We start from the raw sequence: 27,927 nt of genomic DNA, 5'->3' as shown, positions 1-27,927 counted from the left end.
CACTGCTCCCCAAATGTTAGTGCCCTAGGCAACCGCCTAGGTTGCCTAATGGGTTGCGCTGGCCCTGCTCCTGACACACCACCACCCAGGTCACCCAAACATACAGTACATCTTAAATTCCCAGTGTCTCAATTTGACATATACCACTACAGTGAGGACAACTGCAAACACCTCATACTACTAGTGCTATAGAAATAAAATAAAATAACCAAAAACGTCTCATAATGGGCCCCTTCATTGCCTCCCAAATTCATCTAATTCTCCTGCGATCAAATGTCTGTTCTTCCTCCCTTTCATTCTATTTTCCTCTAAGGCTGTGTCCTACACTGTGCAATTGATGGGTTGGAGAAGAGTGTGAGGAACAGCATGGCTCCTGGCTGTTTCCTGTTCTCTTTCATCTTAGCAGTTACCCTGCTGCTGATGCCTATCAGACTCTACTGTTCCAACTGCTGCAATTCAAAGTGAAGTACTACTGGCATCTAATCACCGCATATATGGTAGGTTTTTTGTTTGTTTTTTTTAAAGTATAACAGCATGCTTGCTGGGCCACCATGGAGCTTGCCCTTTGGGAAGCTTTTTTTGTATCATTTTGGATTCCACGTATGATGGCAAGTCTGTAGGACACCTCACTTAGTGCAAGAGAGTTGAGGGATCATTGGCAAAAAAGATGGAAGTCAGGCCAAATATCTAATATCAGTCTTTCTTTTTTTAAAAGCATGTGAATGCACGCACTGGGTGTGTGTGTGGTGGGGGGAGGGGAAAGAGACTAACCACACTTATTAGATCACCTCACTGAATTCTATATGGCAGTTTGAATTGAGTGGGCTAGATTTACAGTAGTCACTTTCCTTTACAATTTCAAAATACAGTTCGATGCAGCCTCCCTTGCGACTCAACCCTGAAAAAGCACTTGGGGGAAAGAGGGGAGACTCTTCCATAAATCCAGGCCATAAAGTCCATGTTTCTGAAGCATATAAATTAATTTTATTCTGACAAGTAATTTACTGTATTACTCTACAGAGTATATTTTTAGGTAGTATTGACATCTGACACACACACACACACACACACACACACACACACCTTCCACTCCCCATGCTCTTGGAAGATATTTCTAAATACAGAAAACCTCCTTTACACTGTAGCTTAGTATCAGTTTCTACCCCACTCCCTTGCAACAGTATTTCTAAGGTCACTTTTGATTCTGGTTATGAACATACAGTAGTTACCATGCTAGTATCAAATCATATGACTTCTGCACACTTTCACCCCTGGCACGTAATGTACTTTGCGAGATGGTGCAGTATCTTCAGTATCAAATGCTTAGCAACTGTAGAGTAGATGCCTTGCTTAAGAGAACCAGCTCAACTATAGCCACTATTTAAGAAAAAAAGATGAGGATGAGAATGAAATAGATTACAACACGTACACTGCAATTCAAGACACATTTTAGGACACTATGAGGAATACAGATTAAATCCTATTTCCAGAATTATGCTAATATGGCTAATGATACTCATGCACAAATAAGGAACTAAATGAAATTGGGCCACTTTGGCAACATGTGTTATTATATTTAGTACAAAAGTGAACCAAAATCTGCAAAATGAAAAGTCAAAACTGATGTGTGAGGAAAATTTTGGGGTTCCTGAAGGGTTCTTACTATACACTAATGTATAGAAATGAAACTCTAAATATTTATCTAGACAGGATAGGTGGATTTGCTTATTAAAGTAAACCAATCTTCTCTTCAAACTGCAAGTTTAAGTTTTGTTTAATTATTTTGGAAAATTACCCTCTAACATTGGATACTGCTGCAGTCTGATGTCAGGTAGTCCCTCTCTCTTTCTCACATGTGCCTTGGCCACTAGTTCCAGTCATATCTTACCACCTTGGGACATCCTAGAAGCACTTCTGAATGTATTTTGTGACCTGATCGCTAGATTTGATTACAACAGCCAGACCAGGACCCCAAGAGACTGTCAGATCAGAGAATTAGACCAGAAACTGCCTACTCTTCAGCAGTGACTCTCCATCACACACACTCCATCTCTGTAGGCAGCATTAGAAGAGATAAGCCCATTCTAGCTTGCAGGGAAATCATATCTCCAGCAACAAGTAGTCATTTTCTTAAATCAGACAATATACTTCCAGACCAGTGGTACTGCTATGGGCACCTGCATGGCCCCACAATATGCCAACATTTTTATGGCTGACCTGGAACAACGCTTCCTCAGCTCTCGTCCATTCATTCCCCATCTTTACCTAGGCTACATTGATGACATCTTCATCATCTGAACCCAAGGGAAGAATTTCACCATGATTTCAGCAGCTTCCACCCCACCATCAACCTCAGCCTAGACACGGGAGGTCCACTTCCTAGACACCACAGTACAAATAAATGACGGTCACATTAACACCACCCTATACCGAAAACCCACTGAACGCTATGCCTACCTTCATGCCTCCAGCTTCCATCCTGGACAAACCACACATTCCATGATCTACAACCAAGCACTGAGGTACAACTGCATTTGCTCCAGCCCCTCAGACAGAGAACAACACCTACAAGAGCTTCACCAAGCATTTTCAAAACTATGATACCTACATGAGAAAATAAGGAAACAAATCAACAGAACCAGACATGTACCCTGAAGCCTCCTCCTGCACAACAAGCCCAAGAAAGAAACCAACAGAACTCCACTGGACATCACCTACAGTCCTCAGATTAAACCTTTCCAACGCATCGTCAGTGATCTACAACCCATCCTGGACAATGATCCCTTGCTTTCACAGACCTTGGGAGGCAGGCCAGTCCTCGCCCACAGACAACCCGCCAACCTAAAGCATATTCTCGCCAGCAACCACACCATAGCAACTCTAACTCAGGAACCAATTCATGCAACAAACCTCGATGCCAACTCTGTCCACATATCTACACCAGCGACACCCATCACAGGACCTAACCAGATCAGCTACAACATCACGGGTTCATTCACCTGGATGTCCACCAAGGTTATATATGCCATCATGTGCCAGCAATGCCCCTCTGCTATGTACATTGGCCAAACTGGACAGTCCCTACATAAAAGGATAAATGGACACAAGTCAGATATTAGGAATGGCAATATACAAAAACCTGTAGGAGAACACTTCAATCTCCATGGACACACAATAGCAGATTTTAAGGTAGTCATCCTACAGCAAAAAAACTTCAGGACTAGACTTCAAAAGAGAAACTGCTGAGCTTCAGTTCATTTGCAAATTTGACACCATCAGCACAGGATTAAACAAAGACTGTGAATGGCTAGCCAACTACAAAAGCAGTTTCTCCTCCCTTGGTGTTCACACCTCAACTGCTAGTTATATACCTGCTTCTGGAAATTTCCATTACATGCATCTGACAAAGTGCGTGTCCACCCACGAAAGCTTATGCTCCAATACATCTGTTAGTCTATAAGGTGCCACAGGGCTCTGTTGTTTTTCACAGATCAAGACTAACGCGGCTACCCCTCTGATACTTAAATCAGAATAAAAACATATTCTTTTCCCATCTCAGTTTTAGGCTGAAATATGAAACAGACTAAAAAATATTGCTAAGATACCATTTGCAACTATTCTTATGTTCACCTTATCGTAAAATGGACATTAGGATTTGTCATAAACAGATAAGTAAGAGTTAATAGAACAGAAGTACTTCATATCTCTTTTGCCTGTAAAGGGTTAACAAGATCAGTGAGCCTGGCTGTCACCTGACCAGAGGACCAATCAGGGGACAGGATACTTTCAAATCTTGAGGGAGGGAAGTTTTTCTGTGTGCTGTTAGATTTTGGTTGTTGTTCTCTCTGGGTTCTGAGAGTGACCAGACGTGCAACCAGGTTTCTCTCCAATCTCCTTGATACAGGTTCTTATAGATTCAAAATAGTAAGTACTAGGTGATAAGGCGAGTTCGGCTTATGTTTGTTTTCTTTATTTGCAAATGTCTATTTGGCTGGAAGGAGTTCAAATGTTATTTGGCTGGACGGATTTTAATTTGTACTTGTATACTTAGGCTGGGAGGGTATTCCCAGTGTCTCTAGCTGAAAGACCCTATAACATATTCCATCTTAAATTTACAAAGATAATTTTTACTGTTTTTTCTTTCTTTAATTAAAAGCTTTTCTTGTTTAAGAACCTGATTGTTTTTTTATTCTGGTGAGACCTCAGGGGACTGGGTCTGGATTCACCAGGGAATTGTTGGGGAGAAAGAAGGGAAGGAGGAGAGAAAGATTAATTTCTCTCTGTGGTAGGATTACTCTCTCTCTCAGGGAGAGTCTGGGAGGGGAAGAGAGAAGGAGGGGGGAAGGTGGATTTTCCTCTCTGTTTTAAGATTCAAGGAGTTTGAATCACAGTAATCTTCCAGGGTAACCCAGGGAGGGGAAGCCTGGGAGAGGCAACGGTCAGGGAAAGGGTTTACTTTCCTTGTGTTAAGATCCAGAGGGACTGGGTCTTGGAGGTCTCCGGGCAAGGTTTTGGGGGGACCAGAGTGTACCAGGCACTGGAATTCCTGGTTGGTGGCAGCGCTACAAGTACTAAGCTGGTAATTGAGCTTAGAGGAATTCATGCTGGTACCCCATCTTTTGGATGCTAAAGTTCAGAGTGAGGAATTATACCATGACAGGATTACAGAATCAGTTCCTTCCCACTGTATATTTTTTTCATTTGAACATCAACAAGGTAACCCTTGTACTATAGTAACTAATAGTGGTTACAACTCTCAGGAGAAATCTGGGGACATCAGCTTGAAAGATGTGTGCACGGAATGGGGATGAAACAAATACTTAAACATTTTTGTTTCCATTTTGAAACATGGAAGTTAGAACTAGCCAAGGGAAGCATTAGAACACCAGGTCTATTGCACAGGAGAGAGAAATTATAAACCAGAATTTGCCTGTTATTGAGGGACAGTTGTGAGACAAAGGAATCACACATTTGTGAATCTTGGTCAATTGAAAACTTCCCAGTAACTTGTACCTCCTGCAGATGAGGGTGAACAAACATGAAACACTATTTTGAGCTACTGTGAGCCCCATTCCACTAAGAATCTTACCTTGTGTGCAGTTTCTGCAAACTGCTGGGCACTGTTTTTCATATCCTCTGTCTTTTCTTCTGCCCGACCTAATCTTTCTCCACGCTCATTCAAAGCCTGACTTGCCTTCTGTACTGCACTGGTCACACTGTCTGCTGCTGAATGGAGTATGCTGTTTCCTGAAATGCCAGATGTATCATTAGCAACCTAATGTTAACATACAGTGCAGCATAAAAAAAATGTGAAAACATTACCAGATTTTTCTTCTGAGTATTAAAAGAAGTTATTTTCAACCCTTAATTCATTCACTCAAGAATAGCATGTCTGCTAATCCATCCCAACTACATTACATCTAGTTACATGAATCCTCAGCTAATCTGGGTTTCGTTGTCTTAAACCTGACCACCAAAATGATTTTGAGCCAAACCATACCATTAACAGATTATGACCAAATCACATTAAGATAATATAATTTAGGAACATAAGAAAGTGTTACTATGACTAATAGCTAAATGAATATGGTGTGCTACTGCTAGTGACATGTTACCTTTAAGTTACAGTACCGTATGATAGTAGTTCATTTCAGGATACTACCTGAGTAAGTCAATGGAACTGTTAACAGAAATTCACCACAGTAATGTAACAGATCTTAAAATTCTAGACAAAATCTCTATCGTGTAAGTTTATCTAATGTTGTACTCCTTGAGAGGCTACAGCAGGGACAGGCCACCTATGGCATGCGTGCTGAAGGCAACACGTGAGCTGATTTTCAGTGGCACTCACACTGCCCGGGTCCTAGCCACCGGTCCAGGAGGCTCTGCATTTTAAATGAAGCTTCTTAAACATTTTAAAAACCTTATTTACTTTATATACAATAGTTTAGTTATATAATATAGACTTAGAGAAAGAGCCCTTCTAAAAACATGAAAATGTATTATTGGCACACAAAACCTTAAATCAGAGTGACTAAATGAAGACTCGGCACACCACTTCTGAAAGGTTGCCGACCCCTGGGCTAGAGCCTTGCAACTCTGAACAACACTTCCTCCTGGATCCCCTTGCCACCATATCAAGTTCATTATATTCAGAATAATGAATTTATCATCTTTCCTCCAAATCATTGTCTGCTTTCTCTCTTCTTTACACTCTTTACAGCTCCATGACTTTGTCATGCCTTAGGTGCATAAACTCATTTGTGATTCCTTTTTTTCCTTCACAGCCAGGCTCTCATTACATCCTGTTGCTTTTCCCCCTTTCTCACCACCAAGAACTATACTCTCCCTCTTTATTCTTATTGCTAAAACCCTCAGCCAAGCCTGGCCATCTGTCATCTCACCTCTCCATATAAAATGGTACTGCTGCAGTCATCTTTTATCCATTTGATCATGTCTTCTCCGCACCAGGTCTTATCGCGTCAAATTCAAGCATCACATTTATGGTTCTGCCCAGACTCATTCTATCTACAGTCTCTGAGCTCATTTGTTCCAAGTCCCATCTACTCGGATTTATTTCTGTTTACTGCCCTCCCTCCCTCCATTTCCTTTCTTATGTATGACTTTGCACTCTCTCATGCAATTCCCTAAACTTGCAATACCCTTCCATTTCTTGTCCACCTGCCACCTCTACTTCCAAATCTTTAAAACGCCAGGCATTCTGCCTTGGTTTCCTCAATACAAGGTTCTTTGCCCTCATGAATGTACTAGTCGCTTGCGTTGTGTATGTTTTACTCTACAAATAATATCTTCCCATTTAAAGTCATAATAAGATACCTGTAGATTTCATACTCTTAATAGATTATCATAAATAGTTAGCTTTTAATCATGAATTTAACTCTTCAATGTAACAAACTAATAAGGATTAGGTATTTCCCATTTCTATCATACAGTTGATATAATAATCTTGCTGGCTTTCATCAGAATGTTTTATAATCTGTTTCAGAAGGTAAGTAATTTGCCTAAATCACACAGCAAGCTGCTGACAGTCAGGAATGGAATCCAGATATAACTCCTAGTCTTCTGCTCTAACCATTAGATAAGGTATCAGTGTGGTGAAAATTAACTATTTAAAAAACTGCTCTGCTAATTTCCAAAACTACCCCTTGCCCAGTAGTTTGGGATTACTGGGAGGACAGATACATAAAGATATCTAGGGCTGAAAATTGATAGAGGGGGAGAGAAATTCTTTTTTTCAGGAAGATTCCTTCAGGACACTGAAAACACTTTGGTGGTAAGAGTTATCCGATTTCACGGAGCAGCTGTGTGCTTCAATTTTTCTCAGAAATTGTGGTTAAGCTGAGAATTTGCTTATGTAAAAAACTGATTCTATTGCTTTTTTTGGCTTTTGTTCAGGTGGTTTGTCCTGTAAAAATATGTACTGGGCAATACGCCAGAGGAAATAACCACCCTTCTTATGTGGGTGTGGTCAGCAGCATTCCAGCCTCTTGTACTATTTAGTGTTAGGTTTTGGGATGAGATTTTCAAAAGCGCTCAGTGTTGGGCTAACTCTGCTCCCACCAAAGTGAACAGTATTGACTCCAATGGGAGTAGAATTAGACGACCACGGGAGTGTTTTTGAAAAATCCAACCCCTAGTGTTTTGAAATGGTTCATCAGAATGGATATTTTGCTGGTCTTATATTACTTTCAATCCAAAAATGTAGCACACCTAGAAATTCTTCAAAATATTTTCAGAGAGAGGGGTCAGAATTCTGTATTTAATACATTTCAGCAGAGAATAATATGGCTCTGATTTTGTCAGCAGGCAATAGTAATTAGGTTATTTTTCTTCTTAGCTCTTATGGCATTGTATTCTCTCCAGGTGCTATTTTGTTACATTTGGCTGTATTCAGTGACCTGCAGAAGCAGCAATTATCAGACTGACTTTGGTGCCTCGTTTCTGGCTATTGGTTCCATTTGAACTGCAGTTTATTTGGAAGTTAACTGTGGATCTGAAAATAAATGTATTTTAGAGCTAGTGACCAGACGACAGCTGACATAGCTGATGATACTGCAGGCTCCCATTCCCTTCATAGCAAAGCGTTATTGGAGAGGTGTGACAGGAAAGTTTTTCTATCACACTTGCTCTAGGAGTATTAATATTCGTAACTCCCCTCCTCGCGCCCCACATCAAGTATTGAAGTGCTGTTAGGAACATAATCAACATGATTGGAAGTCCTCATAAGGTTCAGCTCCGCAACTGAGGATCTGCCTGAACTGTGCATGCCCAGAGTTAATATCTAATACTGTCAGCCAGTATTTACAAGTGCTAAATTATTAAAAAAAAAATAGCAAAAGACAGTCCGTGCTTCTGTTCTGTTCTCTGGGAAGAGGGTGGTCCTTAACTTTGTCCCCACTCAGTTTTCACTGAAAGATAAAATGGCTGTGATGTGAGCCATATTCTTCCATTCTGTACAGAAGACTATGCAGCGGTCATATTTAAATCTCTCTTTTTGGCTCCATTGAAAGTTATCCATTCAAAATAGATAAGGCACCCTTTCATGTCTTTGAAAATCATAACCTCAAATCCCCATAACTGTAAGATTATCTACTCCTTTTCCTTTTTACCCCCCGAGGAAAAAGCTTGCATGAATCTTGGATGTTAACATAATCATGCACTATCAGACTAGTGCAGTGGATTAGTTGAGGTGCATAGCAGATGTCCCGTTACTGGGAATACCTTGCCTGCAGCTCCATGATGTTTAAATCTGAGTGTATGTGTTATCACAGATGCTGCAGCTGTCACAGCTATCAGGTAAAACACAGAGAGGCACATTTCCATGGGGGTCCAAAACAGAGCTTTTTTAGATAATAACCAATGTCCCATGTACCAGCTGACTAGTCTGACCTAAATTCCGCATCAAAGCCTCTAGGTTCTATGGCCCAGTAAAACAGGTTGCTGTAGATGGAACTAGAGAATGTCTTACTAATTTTTCTTTGAAAAAATTGCTTATTTAATTCTGAGAAGGGCAGACACAAACAATTTTATCTAGCTCAACTGCATGTTATAAGATAAAATGAGAAAATATGTATTTTACAATGATTTTAACTAAATTTTATAAGCAAAATGTGTGTTACGGCCAATTATTTCAGCCTAAAAATAAGAGGAGGATGATGAGCTAATTCTCTTCTTCAGTTTAAATTTCACTGTACATGAAAGCACAAGCAGATCCAAATTTAGTGCCTACATAATTACTTAAGTGAGTGGCTTAATAAGATGGCTTTTAATAAAGTTTTTCCTATCTATGATGGTCTCTTTCATTTTTGCAGTTCTCTACTCACAATACACCAACATGCACTTGTACAAATAAATCAATAGCCACAAATAAATTGTTAATTCAATTTGTTTAGCACAGATCTAGCCATTTCTTAATTCCTTGTAGTGTGATATAAACCAAATAAAACAAAACCTTTCTCCATCCCTCAGCATCTTCTATTAGCATTTCTAAATGATATGCAAAATGTACCATGATCCTAATGAACAGAAGGACACAACCCCGTGTGACTGCTTTAGGCCGTTTATCAAACATAAGAAAAGTAAGCTCTTAACACATCATACACACAGAAAAACACACATACAGATGTTGTCATCACAAGGATCAGCATAGGAGTCAGTCAGTCTGTCAGATCTTGAGACTAATTGGTCTCCAGCGATACAATTGTTGCTTGTTTGCATGATCTGTTTTAACACATTCATAAGACATTAATAACATTCTCTATTAGCCATGTCCTGAAACACTTCAGTATGACTTATCCATGGGCTTTAACTATGTGTCAATGATATTACTTACAGGGATTGCTTTGTAAAGAATTACAATTCATTCTTAATTGTGTATACATTATCAAAAACATTTGAATGTTCCCGTCTGTTTTGAGAAGGAAACGTGTGCAGTTAGCTATGTAGATACAAGAAATGAGTTTATCACATTAGTAAAACATATGAGTTTAAAAGAAAAACATTTTAGGTCTTTTTAAAGAGACATTTATAGCTCCCTCCGAACCCTGTAAAACTGGACTCATGCTAATTAATAAGCCTTCTTTACAGATATAATGTACTCCTGGCCCTGCAATTCATGAATAAAGCAACTGTTCCGAACTCACAGAGAGAACATTTATACCACATCAACATATATTCTATGTACATACAGATAAATTTTTAGGGTGAAATAGTGGCCCCAAGAAATGAATGGGAGTTTTATGGCCAGGATTTTAACCCTGTGTGTGTTTTTTTCCCCTTGAAAATTCTGTAGTTTATAATGAGTCTGCCCTCCAGATTACTTGAAGTGTCACTCAACACTTTAAAATACAACACTATTAAGACATCAGTCACCATATAAAACATCAATTATCAAATGTGAAATTAAAATAATATGGTTTGGGAAAGGAACTGACCAATTAAAACTGGAAATATCGTTTTGTAAGTGGAAAGCATGATCTGAGGGTGCAAGGAAGCCACTTCCACACACTATAGGAATCAAGTGTTCTGTGTCTACAAGAGGTGCAGTAGCAGGATGTCATAGTATATTTCCCCAATCTGAACCTTAGAGTCCCAAAGATGGGGTACCAGCATGAATTTCCCTAAGCTTAATTACCAGCTTAGATCTGACAGCTGCCACCAATCAGGACTTGGAATGCCTGATACACTCTGGTCCCCCCAAAACCTTCCCTGGGGACCCCCAAGACCCAGACCCCCTGGATCTTAACACAAGGAAAGTAAACTCTTTCCCTCACCAGTGCCTCTCCTTGGCTTTCCCTCCCTGGGTTACTCTGGAAGATCACTGTGATTCAAACCCCTTCTCTCTCCTTCTCAGGCTTTCCCTCCCTGGGCTATCCTGGAGAGATAGTCAGATTCAAGCTCCATGAATCTAAAACAAAAGGGATTCCACCCTTCTCCCCCCCTGTTAAGTACAGACTTAATTCCCTTGAGACTCAACAAGGGGAAAAAATCAAACAGGTCTTAAAAAGCAAAACTTTTAATAAAAAGAAAGAAAAAAAAAGTAAAAGTTGTCTCTGTAATTTAGATGGTAAAAGTTACAGGGTCTTTCAGCTTATAGACACTAGAGAAAAGCCCCCATCCCTCCAAGCAAAATACAATTTAAAATACTTCCAGCAAACTACACATTTGCAAATACAGAAAACAATCAAAAGACTATAACCGCCTTTCTACTTAATACTCACTATTCTGAATACATAAGAGACTGTAGCAGGGAGATTGGCAAGAAACCTGGTTGCACGTCTAGTCCCTTTCAGGACTCAGAGAGAGCAAAGCAAACCCCCAAAACCACAAAGGCTTCCCTCCACTGAGATTTGAAAGTATCTTGTTTCCCGATTGGTCCTCCGGTCAGGTGTTTTTGGTTCCCTGTTTGTTAACCCTTTACAGGTAAAAGACATTAACCCTTAACTATATGTTTATGACACAGGACTCCTCCTGTAATGCAGAAACAGTATATTTATACATGAAGACCAAATATTTAAGCAGTAGGAAAGGGTAGACTGAGAATACCATACCTTTAAATGTACAGCAGGCAGAATACTTTCTCTGGGCTTCTGTTGGTACTTGGACAGGCAGTATACACTGATTTGATTTCAGTGATAGGACATCGATGAGTGTGAAACTATGGCATGGATATTATTGACAATAAGCTATATTTGAGAATACTGACCAGTGCTAAAAGCTTTTTCCAACATTTCCCAACACTCATTGCAACTGGAGCGATTTCATGTGTCTTTCTCCTTTGTAATATCTGAGGATCTGTATTTTCATTTGACTGTTTTCCACTTCTGTAATTTGGTTCCTCTCTCTCTCTCTCTCTCTCTCTCTCTCATATACAGTAGTTTAATCAGCTCCCATTAAAAATGGCAACTCTACTCTTAAAACTTTTGCTAGTAAAGTAATGTCACTGAGAGGTTTGACTTTACAAGACATTTTTATACTGGCAAAAACCCTAGTGTAGCTTCAGTTATATTGCCAAAAATAGTGCTTTTGCCAGTATAAACTGGTATATATTGTTGATTTGAGGAATGGGTATAAGCTATACTGGCAGGAAAAACTCTTTTGCCGGTCGATAAACTGTGTCTACACAAGGAGGATTTGTCAGTATAGCTATATCAGCAAACCTTTTCTAGGATTGACTAGGCCAAAAAGACCAAACGTAGTTAAAATAAATGCCTCACAGAAATTGCATTTCTTTCCTTCCTGTTGTCTACATAACATTCTGGAAATATGAGAAAAAGCTTTGGTCTCCATGAATAAAGGTCTATTGTGTGGAAAGACTTATGTGACTAAATGTAGAACGACATAACATGTAAAAGGATTGCATTACCAACAGAAAAAAAGCAAATAACTACCACTTAAAAGCCAGTAACTAAAGGTGTTCAATACATGTAAAACCTCTGCTAAGTAGCAACGATGAGTCCTATGGAACCTTAAAGACTAACAAATGTATTGGAGCATAAGCTTTCGTGGGTTAATGGAAATTTCCATTACATGCGTCTGACGAAGTGGGTATTCACCAACGAAAGCTTATGCTCCAATACATGTTAGTCATTAAGGTGCCACAGGATTCTTTGTTGCTTTTTACAGATCCAGACCAACACAGCTACTCCTCTGATACCTGATAACTAAGTGTTCTTTCAGGTCTAAGCTCTTAAATGGCAATATGATTAATATAAAGCAATGCACTAGAAAGTTCACCTTATTCAGAACTGAAGGCTTGAGACTGATGGACTGCTGAAGAAGGAAACCATTGCTGAAAAACTGAATTTGAATGTTGTTGAATATAGTAAATGAAAACCTTTTTCTGTTTTTCACGTGCATCGGATAACAGTCAGCCACATGTAACCAATATTACCTCTTTGGTAATTATTATCGCTTGTGGTATAATTAATTACTCAAAACAAAGCAAATTATACCTGGTTACTTTATATTTTACTCCCTGCTTATCTTTTATATTTGTAAACTCCTGAGTCTAAAATAAATTTTTCACTATGACATAATATTCTCTAACAAGAGAGGATTTAAGACTTCATTTTATTTTATTGTATAATCTCACTCGAACCTCAGACTGAGGCAATAGATGGATTTTTAAGAAGAACTCAGCCTTGGCCTAACTGAGCTCCCACTGACTTATATACTTGCTTAATTCTCTTCTTAGTTACACCAGCACAGCTACATCAGTTTCTATGATCAACATAAGACACTGTGTTGAACACAGGATCAACATATATTATATTGGCAACTTTGGCCAAACTCACTGAGTTCATTTACATTGGTAAAACCCAGGTTGAGAATATGTTGGTTTGTAGTTCAGACAAGTCCAATCCTTCCTATGAGTGCTTATTAATATAACTAGTGGTAGTAATAAGTAAACCAAATTGGAAAAATTTGCAGGATGGTGCATCTCTAAATTTCAGCTTTAGAGCTATGTAAAATATTTGCTCTTGTTAAAGAACTTTTTTTAAAGCAGGTTGTTTTCCATAAACCAAAGGTTATCTGAAAGCTTTTCCTCTTTTTAGTCTCAGAATTGACTTTTTAAATCTTAAGTCAAAAAATATTGCACATGTTGCAGGGGTAAGGGAGGATAAAGGATTTTTTTGGCACTATTTTCACAAAATTTCACTTCTCTAGTTCTATGACCTAGAAAACATCTGTGAAACAAAAGTGTATCTATTATACGAAAGTATACACACACATTGGACAAAGATCAATGAAAGAAATGAAAGATTAAGTGAAGCTAAATAATTGATCCAAACTTGTGATCTGTTTCAGTACAAATGCTTTTATAATATAATAAAGTGAATGTGTCAGTCTATCAGTGGTTTTTTTAAAAAATGGCTGCCATAGCACAGTTATTTAAAGAAGTCTATGTTAATAATGAATGTGTTGATAATTAAGCTGTCAAGCCCATAAAGGGGTCTAATTGTCAAGTGTCTCCTTCATGATTATCTCTTGCTTGTAGAACTATTTTATACAATAAATTTAGTGTTGAGCTGCATAAGTGCAACAAGCTTAACTGTCTCCTCATGACACACACAAACACACTCATCCTGGCTAGCCTTTCATAGATCACGAGGGCATGGCAATGTAAAACAAGAAACTACCTATGTTTAAGGCAACTTATGTCACATTGACAACTCCCTGGTGATGGTCTTGGTACAGCAGTAGGCGATGACTAATCAGACTAGGAAAATCTCAGTAGATCAGATTATTTCTCATTTAGTGACTCTCTTTTAGTGACTGCTCTTATATCAATGCACCAGAGAATTATATAAGAGTTCAATAGTGTTAATACCAGAGCTAGACAAACAAGTGATTTTTCATATTGGTAGCTGATCAGGAAAATAGAAAAAAAAATCATTTGGGGTTGACCAGAAATAATATTTTTGATTTTTTGTGCAAAAGCAAAAAACTGAACATGTCGTTTAGGATGAAATGATGTGTTTCTTTCAACCTGAAATGAAACACTGTTCACGGTTTTTCTCGTTTTTGTTTTTGATGTGTTTAACTTCAGTACTGGACAAAATGGTTGAAACTATACTAAAGAATAGAATTGTCAGACACAGAGGAACATGATTAGTTGGGGAAGAGTCAACATGTTTTTTGTAAAGGGAAATCATGCCTCACTAATCTACTAGAATTCTTTGAGGGGGTCAACAAACATGTGAACAAGGGAGATCCAGTGGATATAATGTACTTAGATTGTCAGAAAGCCTTTGACAAGGTCCCTAACAAAAGGATCTTAAGCAAGGTAAGATGACATGGGATAAGAGGGAAGGTTCACTTATGGACCAGTGACTGGTTAAAAGATAGGAAACAAAGAATAGGAATAAATGGCCAGTTTTCAGAATGGAGAGAGGTAAACAGTGGTGTTCCCCAGGGGTCTGTACTGGGCCCAGTCCTATTCAACATATCCATAAATGATCTGGAAAAAGGAGTACAGTCAGGTGGCAAAATCTGCAGTTGATACAAAACTTCTCAAGATTGCAATCTGCCTTGGACTAAACTGAGAGTTACAAAAGGATCTCACAAAAATGGGTGGGCAACAAAAGGGCAGATGAAATTCAGTGCTGATAAATGCAAAGTAAGAAACATTGGAAAATATAATCCCAACTACACGTATAAAATGATGAGGTAAAGAAAGATCTTGGAGTCATTGTGTATAGTTCTCGGAAAACATCCACTCAATGTGCAGCGGCAGCCAAAAAAGCAAACAGAACGTTGGGAATCATTAAGAAAGGGACAGATAAGACAGAAAATATTATATTGCCTCTATATAAATCCATGGTATGCCCACATCTTGAATACTGCATGAAGATGTGGTTGCCCCATCTCAAAAAAGATATATTGGAATTGGAAAAGGTTCAGAAAAGGGCAACAAAAATTATTAGGGATATGGAACAGCTTCGTTTGAGGAGAAATTAATAAGACTTGGACTTTACAGCTTGGAAAAGAGATGATTAAGGGAGGATATGATAGAGGTCTATAAAATCATGATGGGTGTGGCGAAAGTAAATAAGGAAGTGTTATTTACTCCTTCTCATAACACAAGAACTCGGGATCACCAAATAAAATTTAATAAGCAGGAGATTTAAAACAAAGAAAAGGAAGTATTTATTCACACAACCCACAGTCAACCTGAGGAATTCTTTGCCAGAGGATGTTGTGAAGGCCAAAACTCTAACAGAGTTTATAAAAGAACTAGATACAATCCTGGAGGATAGGTCCATCAATGGCTACTAGCCAGGATGGGCGGGGATGGTGTCACAAGCCTGTTTGCCAAAAGCTGGGAATGGGCAACAGGAGATGGAGCCCTTCATTACCTGTTTTGTCCATTCCTTCTGGGACACCTGGCATTGGCCACTGTTGGAAGACAGGATACTGGGCTACATGAACCTTTGGTCTGATCCAGTATGGCTGTTCATGTGTTCTTAAGTTAAATCTAGCTAAACTTCAAACAGCATTTCAAAACAAAAAAGCTGAAATGTTTTGTTTTGAAAATATTGAAATGAAACATTTTGACTTTTCCAGAATTTCCCCTGCCCCTCATCCCCCATTTTTTGGGGCCAAAACTATTTGCTGAATTCACAGTCAACCAACCCCAAAGTACATTTTCTGGCCAATTAACTATTTGCCCACAAAAATGAGACCAGCTTTCATTAACAGAAGTACTGTATATAAATCCTCACAGTTATATATAAAAATTCTGATTATAAACCGCAGCTATTACAAACATCAAAATGTCAGAGGACTTTGGAACCAATATAACAATTTAAAGTGAAAATCTATATTTAAAGTGTCTGGTACAGAGGGGAAGGTTGGTTCTTTTGTGGTTAAGTTACTGAGTTGCGACTTCGGAGATCTGCGTTCAGTTTCTAGCTCTGTCATAGATTTCCTATTTAAACTGTAACCTCATCAGGGCAGGGACTGTTTATTATGATGTATTTGTATGGTGCCTAGCAAAATGGGGCCTTGTTCTCAGAGGGGGTTTCTAGTCTCTACCATAATGCAAATAAATTATAGAGGGGAAAAAAAAAAAACACCACAGAGGGAAAAGAATAAAAGGTAGGATGATAGTTCTGAATGTGTTCTGGAGACGTGATCTTGTAATTATTCATGTGCAGCCAACCGATGCCACAAATGTAGATTTGTGAATACAACGCATTTTTTAACTAAAGGAACTTGGGCTGGGCCAGATAATAATATTGCTGGAATATAAATAGCTCAGGAAAATAGAAATTGAATTTAGAATGTTACGGAACTATTATACAAATTCTCACGTTTCACAATTTGAAAGTCCCTTTCAAAATAAAGAATATATCAGTGTGTTTTAATAATTGTATACAGATTCCAAGAGGGAGTTAATTGGTTTGGAAATAATTGTGCTGTCCAACTGCTTTTGAAGCTTTTTTCAGCTCGACTGTTTAAAAGAAACTCTTCAGGAATTTGACCTGGTGGTGTACAGTGAAAGTTCACATCTTCTTCCTGTGTCTAAAATATCCAGTTTCATATTCAGTGAGTCATCTTATGAAAAACAAAAAAAGTACAATTTCACAGCAGTTCTAAGAGTTCTGACTTATTAATGAGTCATTTGTGAAGAAGTGCCTAATATTTCTGAATGCTAAGCCAAAGAAAAAAGTCTGATTTCAATATTTACATAGGGTCTGATTTCTTCTCTGATTTATACCAATATAAATCGGGCATAACAGCATTGAAGTCAGTGGTATAACTGAGTTTCATGGGTATAAAATTGTGAGCGAGAAGGATCTGGCTCATAGTATTTATGTATCTGAATATCATCTACCACTTGGCACCTTCCTCTACTACAACTGTGATTCCATTTATTGTCATATTTAAAGTTTAGACGTTTATGCTTTTGGAAGAGATTTGCATTCCCATCAATGTACTCTTGCTTTGGTTACTACTATCAAGAGTTATTCAATTAATTCTAATTGGACCTCATTTTAAAACCAAGTCATTCCTCCTAATTTCTTAACAGATTGCATTCAGTTACTAATGAATTGCCACAAAGCATTAGGATTTTATAACCAAAAGAAAAATACTGAATTCAAACCACCTGGCCATTAAAATCCTCTGCAGATCATCAGTCAACTGCTATCAAATATGGACATTTATCTGCACAATTTGATTTTAAATTCATAAATAGGATTGAAGTCACTAAATCCTGTTTCCCCACGTAAACTGAAGCTAAAATTGATCCAGTGTCAATGCAATCCAAACACTAAGGATCAGTTTTACTTTCTGTATAAAAGGAAATCTTATTAAATCCTGCTACAGCACAACATAAAATTTTGGTCACTATATTATGCTACCTCTTAGTAACTAGATGTCGTATTCTTCTGCATTTTATGAGGACAGTTATGTTTTTTTGTTTTTTTTTTTTTAATAGAGTAAACATGGCTTCACTACTTCCCACTTTGGCTATATAAAAAAAAAAGTTACTTTGCACCTGCTTATTTCTACAAATTCTGGGAATGTTGCAAACTACAGAAATCATGCTCCTGATCCTAAACAGTATTTCCTACCAGCTAAATGCCTTAGCAACTATGATTCTACTTAGTTGTTTATAAAGTATTTTGCAAGAGGACTCCCCATGAAGAGCTAGGCAGCAAGGATATACCAGATTTGTGCTAGCAATGGGTTCATTACTGAGATTATTTTAAATTTGTTTAAAATATTCTAATGAATTGACAGAAAAATAATAGATGTGGAAGAGTGGCAGCCATCTTCACCTTTAGCAAGATATTAAAAAAATTTAAGCATCTATTTACTTAAAATGGGTTGCTATTTTAAGCATTAATATCTGTGTTCGAATGAAATAGTGGCAGAGCTACTGTTGTTTTTCCAGTCTGAGAGCTGGGAAGCTAGCAGTAGCTCAAACAGTCTGACAGTACTGGGGAAAACGAACCCTCTCCACTAAGAGTTTGGCTCTGCAGCAGAGCATTATAGCGTTGCTGTTCTAATCTCTGAACTAAAAGAGCCTTTGTATGGAACCACCACCAGCTCCGACTCCAAAGTCACCACTGCACTGTGGTATGTATAGAGCTTGCATGAAGCGGGGCTCTTCATGTGATGGAACTCAAACACTCAAACCTGTACTGCAAGACAGCCCTCATAGACTCATAGATTCTAGGGTCAGAAGGGACCAATGTGATCATCTAGTCGGATCCCCTGCACAAAGCAGGCCACAGAACCCTACCCATCCACTTCTATAACAAACCCCTAACCCATGTCCGAGTTATTGAAGTCTTCAAATTGTGGTTTGAAGACCTCAAGCTGCAGAGAATCCACCAACAAGTGACCCATGCCCCACGCTGCAGAGGAAGGCGAAAAACCTCCAGGGCCTCTGCCAATTTGCCCCAGAGGAAAATTCCTTCCCGACCCCAAATATGGCGATCAGCTAAACCCTGAGCATGTGGGCAAGATTCACCAGCCAGCACTCAGAAAAGAATTCTCTGCAGTAACTCAGATCCCATCCCATCCAACATCCCATCACTGACCACTGGGCACACTTATCTGCTGATAATCAAAGATCAGTTGCCAAAATTAGGCTATCCCATCATACCATCCCTTCCATAAACTTATCAAGCTTAGTCTTAAAGCCAGATATGTCTTTTGCCCCCACTACTCCCCTTGGAAGGCTGTCCCAGAACTTCACTCCTCTAATGGTTAGAAACCTTCGTCTAATTTCAAGTCTAAACTTCCTAGTGTCCAGTTTATACCCATTTATTCTTGTATCTACATTGGTACTAAGCTTAAATAATTCTTCTCCCTCCCTAATATTAATCCCTCTGATATATTTATAAAGAGCAAGCATATCCCTGCTCAGCCTTCTTTTGGCTAGACTAAACAAGCCAAGCTCTTTGAGTCTCCTTTCATATGACAGGTTTTCCATTCCTCGGATCATCCTAGTAGCCCGTCTCTGAACCTGTTCCAGTTTGAATTCATCCTTCTTAAACATGGGAGACCAGAACTGCACACAGTATTCCAGGGGAGGTCTCACCAGTGCCTTATATATCGGTACTAACACCTCCTTATCTTTGCTAGAAATACCTCGTCTGATGCATCCTAAAACCAGGATATCATACAATGCCCGGGGAGCAAAAGCCAGCATTTACCATCCCAAAATGTCTTTGAATATAGTGGCAAACCTGCTATTTCTCTACTTTTGGCTGAGTACTTTACTGCTAGGCTGAGTAAAGAAAAGTATCAATATTAGTTTTATATTTCTGTAGAATTTATTGATGTAACACCTAAATTTATATCTCCACATTATCATTTAATAATTCAGTTTCAATTTAATTAATCTAGCTGAAGACTCTCTTGCTCTCTCTAGAGAGGTAACAGTACTGAACAGGTAGAATTTGGAAAGAAGCCCATTGTTTGATCGCTTTGGGACATACTGCATTAATCTGATAATTTTAAAAAAATCAGATTAAGACTTTTTGGAGACTTTTGGGGGGAGGGGGGGCAGGGGTTGAAAAAAGGTGTTTTCCAGTTTTCTTGCTTCTGTGTTATCCAATTTAAAAAGAAAGAGTTTTGATGTAGTGCCAACAAATTAAATACACTGTGGATTCATTTGGTCTTTACAAATCTTCTTTGGCAAAAGATTTGTAGCTATTGTTACATTTTCTTTTAATGTCTTTGACAGAGTGGTGTCTGAGACTTTATTTACCATTCTCCATGACTGTATGCTTCATTTCTGAAGAACTCATGTAAACGGCTCCATTTTAGACAAAGATGCTTCCTTCTGTCGGCAGTAAACTAATTCTTTTTTGAATGAGGAAGAGTTTATTTTTTGGTACAAGTACTGTAAATGCCATCTTGTTAACTAAAGGCTAGTGTACACTAGAAGCGCTATATCGGCGCAGCTATGTCAGCATAACAACGCCACCTCCATGAGAGGTGGTAGCTATGTCAGCAGGGAAACGCTTACGTCGATGTAACTTATGTCGCTCGGGGGAGAGGGGTTTCCACAACCCTGAGCGACGTACGTTATATCCACATAAGTGGTAGTGTAGACAAGCCCTGAGTATCAGCAAACATTTTAAAGAAAAACATGGTAGATTTCATATAGTCCTACCGTCCTTCATAAAAGGTATGTGCCCCCACCTGTCAAACAGCATGTAGTCTAGGAATCTTCCTGGACTACTCTCACACCATACACTCAAATTGTAACAGCAGTAAACCCTACGTTTGGCTGACTAAGGAGACTATATCCCATACTAACAGATACACAGACTTGAGCACAGTAGTCCATGGGTTAATGGGAAATAAACATCCAAATCCCCTAATATGGCCTGGAAAACTCAACTTTTAGACTTGAAAATTAAGACTATGAGCTGGCCCAAATACTAACTCAAAGACAGTCTCTCCTCCTGTGACTTGAGGCAACTGTATCTTGGGGAATGTTGAAACACTCTGCAGAAGGATTAGACTATGAGGAGCTGAAGACAGAGCCATTTCAAGGGACTATAATTGGCTAGAGAACCCGTTTTACTAGAGCTGAGGATGACGACACATTCAGGCAAAATGCAAAACCCACCTCTTGTGCTACTGCCTTCCCATAATGCTATACTGACTTTAAAAAATTTAGTTATTTGTCTGCTTTCTGAATAGAGATGACAAAAGAGTAAAAGTGGAAGAACAAGATCTGTGAAGTCCCCAAGAATTCATCTTGCTAGTGAAAAGATGAGAGAAAATTGGGATACTGCCTTACCGGGATTCAGGCAGTGTTGCAAGTTCTCCTAGTATCAACTACTGCATAATCCCAAATTATTTAAATTAGGTACATTTCTAAACATGCTAAAATGACTGCATTTAAAATACAAAATGTTTGTGTTAACTGGACGTGGTGTTTTTAGTTCAACACCATTGTGAATGCTGGAGGAAAGTCATGTAGTCAAGGTTTGGGCCAGTGGTGAAAGTAAGCCGATATGCCCCGGTTCGGCTCCAGCCCTGGGCCCTTTAAATTACTGCCAGAGCCCTGCTGCCGGAGCCCCTGGGTTGCGGAGGTGGCCGGGACCCCCAGGGCTCCGACGGCAATTTAAAGGGCCCAGGGCGTTGCTGCAGTAGCTGCGGCTGGGAGCCCCTGGCTGTTTAAATCACCGCAGGATTCCCACTGCTGCTACCCCAGGCTCCTGGGAGTGGGGCTCTGGCGGCGACTTAAAGGGCCCAGGGCGGTAGTGGCAGCCAGAGCTACCACCCCAACCCCTTTAAATTGCCACCAGAGCCTCGCTGCTGGAGCCGGTGGAGATTTAAAGGGTCCGGGGTGGTAGTGGCCAGAGCCCCGGGCCATTAAAATCGCAACCCAATCTCCACTGCCAGAGTCCCGGGGTAGTAGTGGCAGTTGGGACCTCCAAGGTCAGTCAACAATTTAAAGGGCCTGGGGCTCCACTGTGGTAGTGGCGGCTGGGAGCTCACTGCCAGCGCCCCCGGCCACCGCTGCTATCCCGGGGCTCCAGCAGCAGGGCTCAGGAAGCCATTTAAAGGGCCTGCAGTGGCAGCAGCTGGAGCCCTGGGCCCTTTAAATGGCCCCTGAACCCCAGGCTTCCAAGCCACCTCACCACCTCCGGCAGTGATTTAAAGGGCTCAGGCTCCCACCCTACCACAGCTGGAGCCCAGAAGACTGGGGTGCTGAGGAGGGAGGTGGGTAAGCTGGCAGGAAACCACACACAAGTGGTTTCTGATGGTATTTCACAGACACATGACACCATGGAACACTTCCATTTCAACAAATCAGCAAATCCCAATGATCAATTGTATAATCAAAAATTTTATGATGAATTCTACAAACAACTTTAACTTTTGCATTTCCTGAGTGCTGAACATGCAACTGTAACATTCTGTTACTATAGTGTTTGTATGGAATTGTAAGTGAGAGGACAGAAAGATTGGTGTAAAGCAAGGAATTACCAAAACTAGATGTTTCATCCATAAAAGTGAAAATTTACATGAGCATAATTAAGCCTTTTTACTGCCAAGATGTGCCTCTCTCAGGCTTAAGCACTTCCAGCTGCAAGCACTATACATTGTCATGTTATCAGCCTATTGGCCTTAGCTTTAAAAAATGGGGTGATATCTTCACCTTGTAGATATTTAAAATCCTCTAGCTCATGAACATTTGAACTAATGTTAGTTACAGTACTTGTGCTGATATGCTTGATTTAGTAATTTTCTGTTTTTTTGGTAATCCAATGTTTTATTTATATTGAAGTTGTAGAAGAACGCCTATGATGGCAGGTAACTGAAGGGTTGTATTTATTTTCAATGGGACTTGTGTTCCTACATATGTGATTCTGAAAATCCCATCCAATATGTATTTGAAAACAAAAAAAACCAAGATGGGATAACTCTAGATTCTTCATTTGCATTTACTCTTAGGAAATAGTAAAAGGATATAACTAAATACAGTGTAAATGGTCAGGAACAGATTCATACCTTTACTTAGTCCCAATCCAACATTTACAATTTCTAGATGCATCTAACTGTCATGTTTGCTTAAAAATAAGAACTAACTACTATAAAAGTACAAAGAGCAAAAATAATCCAGACGATCAGATCTAGATTCCCCCCCGATGGCCTATGTAATTATTCTTTCATCATTACTGGTAAGCTGTATTACTTGCTGTATAGAATTTTGAATTAGTTAACCAGGTTAGTGAAAGCAGATGATACCGTTCTATCACAGTCAACTGAACTTCACGGATTGGACATTTACTTATTTATATACTGTAAATCTTTACACACAAATATATGTATTTATTCAGAAACACTGCCAGATATATATTTAACCTCTGAATATGAAGGTAACACAAGCTTCAGAAAGAAAGAAATTCCTACCTTAAGGGCCACTTCGCAAATCCACTGAAATAATAGCTACTCTAAAAGAGTCAGTCTTTGCTACCATACCAGAAATGCATCACTCCACAAAACCAAATCGTGTTGTGACCGCCGTGACAGCAACAGAAACAAGATCAGCTGACATATTCTTGACCAGAGGCCAACCTGAGGGCAGCTTTGGTAATTTCCCAGGCGCCTGATTTCTGTACCTAATTTGTACAAAACACAATATCTCACAGCTGCCTAAAAGAGATTTTAAAGGGCAAAAGGTCAGTGAGGTGCCCAACTCACACTGAAAGGAGTGCACCTATATGCTCTTGCCTTTGAAAGTCTCCCTCTACATCTTAATTCCAGAACAGTGACGTACAGACTACAGGCCTCAGCAAGTCATGTTCAATTTTGTTCTGAGCAGTATCACATCACCTCTGCAATGCAGTGAACTCTAGAAAGGATGGTAGCAGCAGGTAGACCGACAGACAGTTTACAGTACACTACTCAACAGCAGGCAAAATAGAAGCTTGTTACAGGACATTCAGGTAAATCCTCCTCTTGTGAAAAGTGTCATGGAATTGTTGATGTCCACAAAGCACTAATTTGGTCTCCGTTTTTAATGACTCATCAGAAAGGCCTCACACTCATTAATTTCATAGACCTCGATGGAATGATAAAGGGCTGAATTAAACCCCAGGATTCTAACCTATGATTCCAGGAAGATTAGGTATTTTCAAAACAAACATACACAGATTAATTAAGAACATTACATGCAAATATTTCCAACCTCTGTAAGTCAACCCTCCTCTTACAAAGGAGCACTGCACTTGTATTTTTTCTTGAAACGGTCATTACCTGAGTTATGTTTTCTAGATTACTAAATCCCTTTTACCCAAGACTTTTCACTTCCAATACAATATAACTGATAGTGACAACACTTGACAAGGACTATATTCTCCAAATGCTAGTTCGGTAGTGATGGTTTGTTTTTTTTAAACATACGACTGACATATGTCATCTTGGGTCTATTTGCTGCATTTCACCAGCTCGTGATATTTTTCGATAAATAATAAAATTACTGACATAATGAAGCAGGTAGCAAAGGGCTTGTGAGCTTATGTGCATTGCTTATTGAAGTCCCTTATTAAAAAAAGTAGAGGTGTTACATAGAATCTTAGAGCAATGTTATTTCTAGTCATGCAAATTTTATATGCTAATTATCTCCTGTGGTATTAATGAAGAATTCTAATATGACATGTACACAGTGTGCTTGCAAACAAAACATTTCCAGTATGCCAATTCTCAGCTAGAAGGGATGCTTCAGTGCTCTAATTATTGGTTTGAAATACTCAGCCTCCCGCAAGCCACAGGTTTGAATCTGAGCATTATTGACTCATCTCTTCATCCATGCAAAATGCATAAATTAAGTTCCATGCAGTTTATTGTGAGGTTCCTTAATAATGGATCACTATTGCCTCTGCCATTTATCCCACAGGCATTTCATAGTAGAGGTATGCCCTAGGATACTCAACAATTTACCTCACACAGTCTCACTCTTGAGCAGTGTTAACCTGGCTGCTGCCCGACACACTAGATATTTCAACATTTATTTCTAACTAGCCCAAGAAGGAGAAAGAAGGAGGCGGGAAAAAGGCTGACCAATGAAGCCTGTCCAGTGGGGAATTGCTAGCAGAAGTACTAGCATTAAACCCCAAGACAGTTACAGGTTTTGGCCACTAACATGTAAACAACTTGGAGAAAGCACTTGAAAAATGAAAGGAAGAAAAAAGTAACAATGAGAAAGGAAGGAGGAAAAAAAAGGCCAACAAATGAAACGTGTTCTGACCTAGAGATCGCACTTCTGATTTTGTGACAGATAGGAGGAATTATCTCCAGAAGAGCCAGTTCCACGTTGGAAAGTGCCACAAGCGTCGTGGTAAGTTGAATCACCTGACAAAGTAACAGTAATTAAACCTAACTCCACCTTTTGAGTTAGGCAAGGCATGTTCCCTCACCACCAAAAGTATCCATTCTGAAGTGGATCATAGCTCCTATTTAATAGCACCTGGCAATTCTGACAACAACAGAGAAAAATGTAGTACAGGAAAGGAAGAAAAATATTGTACCCAATTGTAACTGCAGGAGAATTTTAAACAGACAAGAATGTAATAACCTATGTTGATATTTAGCCCATCTCTTGTGGAAGAAAGAAAGAAAAGAGTTGGAGTATTATATTGCTTTAAAATGTGATCCCCTACCTTTCACAATTTATTTCCAAAATGTTATAATTTTTACGCATTTTGGCTGAATCCTAGATAATAAAATATTAATTTCAGTAATGTAAAAGCTTTTAATGCTGTAACAGCATGTTTTACACAGTCTCATTTGCCATTTCATTGTTTTGGAATCCATTAAACTTAGATTTACAGAAGACTCTCTTTTATATCTGTAATCCTGCACTTAAAACCAAAAATGCCAGGTTTATGGTACCACACTTGTGTTCATAGGAGATCATAGCTTATTTTATTTCTGCTGGCGGATAATAATTTTCACACCCTCAATAGATTAAAATTGACTATCAAAGTTGTCAGGACTAAAAATCTAACCTCCTGAATCACAACAATTCTATTAAAAAAATAAAAAAGCACTACTGGTTATGAATAACATACCTTGGAAAATAAGGGCTGCAGCACTGATAACATCCCAATTTCTCAGCTGGGTAACATCATCAGCAAACAACCCAGGGAAATGAGGCTCACTGGTTGCCAGCAAACTTCAGTGTTGCTGTCTGCTTTGTTGTTGTTTTGCTCTATAAATATAGAGCTGCTACCCATGGCAGCTTCCTTTAAAAAGGAATTTGTGTTTAGGCACTAATTTGTGATTTCCTCAACTATGATAGCCTGAGGGGGCGTACGCTCCATTTCCTCAATACTTGTTTTAGTCTAATATTCAGCCAAATTTCCAGACAAAATTAAAATTAAAAAGAAAATTTAGAAAAAAAATTATTGTGCCCATAATCACCAACAGCCATGATTCCAGCACTCAGCGTTACACTGATGGGACACATATACCAACGTTCTTCACTCAATACCAGTTCCTTAAGTCCATACAGATAAGGTGGCAGTCCCTCACTGCTTTGGCTATGTGTAATATAGTACCAGGGAGATACTAATCATACTGCTCTTTCCACCTTACTAGATTACATCCACAGGAAGGGGAGGTATAGTAAGTACCAAAGTGACATAGAGGGTAATCTGTATACTGTAGCTGGAGGTGTAATTTCTAGCTTGGGTAGATATATATGTGCTAGCTTTGATTGAGTTAGCATGCACAAAATAGCAGTATAGCCACAGCGGTCTGAGCAGCTGCATGGGCTAGACACCCAAGACAATCTATGCAGGACCCTAGGTACTTACTCAGGAGGTTATCCCATCTCACTACCTATGCCAGAGCATCTACACTGCTATTTTTAGTGCACTAGCTCAGTCAAAGTCAGTGCATGCATGTCTACTCAAACCGGAAATTATGGCTACAGCTGCAGTGTAGATGTACTCTGAGGTCAATGTAGCAGTGATTTAGCAGAAACTGAGTTAAATCAAGACTTGAGAGAACTTTTGGTATGAAGATGTGGAAAACAAACAAACACACCAACCATCATTTAAAAGGCATAGTTTTAGTACTTCTCCCCCTTAAAATAAATTCTACACATACACACACACACACACACACACACACACACACACACACACACACACACACACACACACACACACACACACACACACACACGAGAGAGAGAGAGAGAGAGAGAGATCATCAACTACGCTGGTATAAAAAGCTGAGTAGAAATTCTCTATAGAAAAAACACAAGCAACAACAAAAAAGTTTTTGCCAAATGTAAGTAATAATAATGCCAGGAAGTTATTGCAGGCTAGATCCTTGTTCCAGTAAACCATTAGAAATGTATTCTCATGTAGTCCATCTCATTTGCACTAGTCTGACAGTAGAAAGGTGATGGCACAGCAGAATCCATCATGGAGTGTAAAACTGATATAGCAGGCTTAGTTCTGGTCCCAGTTCCACACCAGCACAGAGTCTGTGTCGGGGAGGTTGTGACCCCAAGAGTACCCTAATCCGAATGGGACACTGTCAGGATATTTACCCCCCAAAGGTGGCATGTAACACATTACTGGAGAACTAACAGTGCACTGACCATTACTATTTTTGCATGATGTACATATGGTTAACCCACAAAGAACTTTACAGATGTGCTGGAAAATAAGTGACTAAAATGTATTTAAACCAGGCAGGTTGGGGGAGCTGGTCAACAGGTTCTCTCCAAACAAAAGAATGAGTCCGACACCTCAAAACAGGAAGCTGAATTCAATGGTTATTTGAATTTGAGGTTGAGGAAGAGATCATTTACATCATAAAAGTTACCAGCGGAGAGGAACCAGCATGGAGTCCACACCCAGCTGGGGAAAAACCTGGGGAGAATACATTTCTAATGGTTTA

At 39.2% G+C, this 27,927-nt stretch overlaps 1 protein-coding gene across 2 annotated transcripts in view; it reads right to left on the bottom strand.

Moving 5' to 3' along the window:
• STXBP6 (syntaxin binding protein 6) overlaps positions 1 to 27,927 on the bottom strand; it is a 239,358-nt gene that overhangs the window by 9,406 nt on the left and 202,025 nt on the right. For both annotated transcript variants that reach the window (XM_030559362.1, XM_030559363.1), the window contains exon 5: positions 5,090 to 5,247. In XM_030559362.1, coding sequence (XP_030415222.1) covers positions 5,090 to 5,247 — 158 coding nt within the window. The remainder of the gene's footprint in view (positions 1 to 5,089; positions 5,248 to 27,927) is intronic.

This window comes from Gopherus evgoodei, chromosome 4 (genome assembly GCF_007399415.2).
Source record: "Gopherus evgoodei ecotype Sinaloan lineage chromosome 4, rGopEvg1_v1.p, whole genome shotgun sequence".
Classification (NCBI taxonomy): domain Eukaryota; kingdom Metazoa; phylum Chordata; order Testudines; family Testudinidae; genus Gopherus; species Gopherus evgoodei.
Note: the sequence above shows the minus strand (reverse complement) of the source record. Positions and strands in the feature narration are given on the sequence as shown.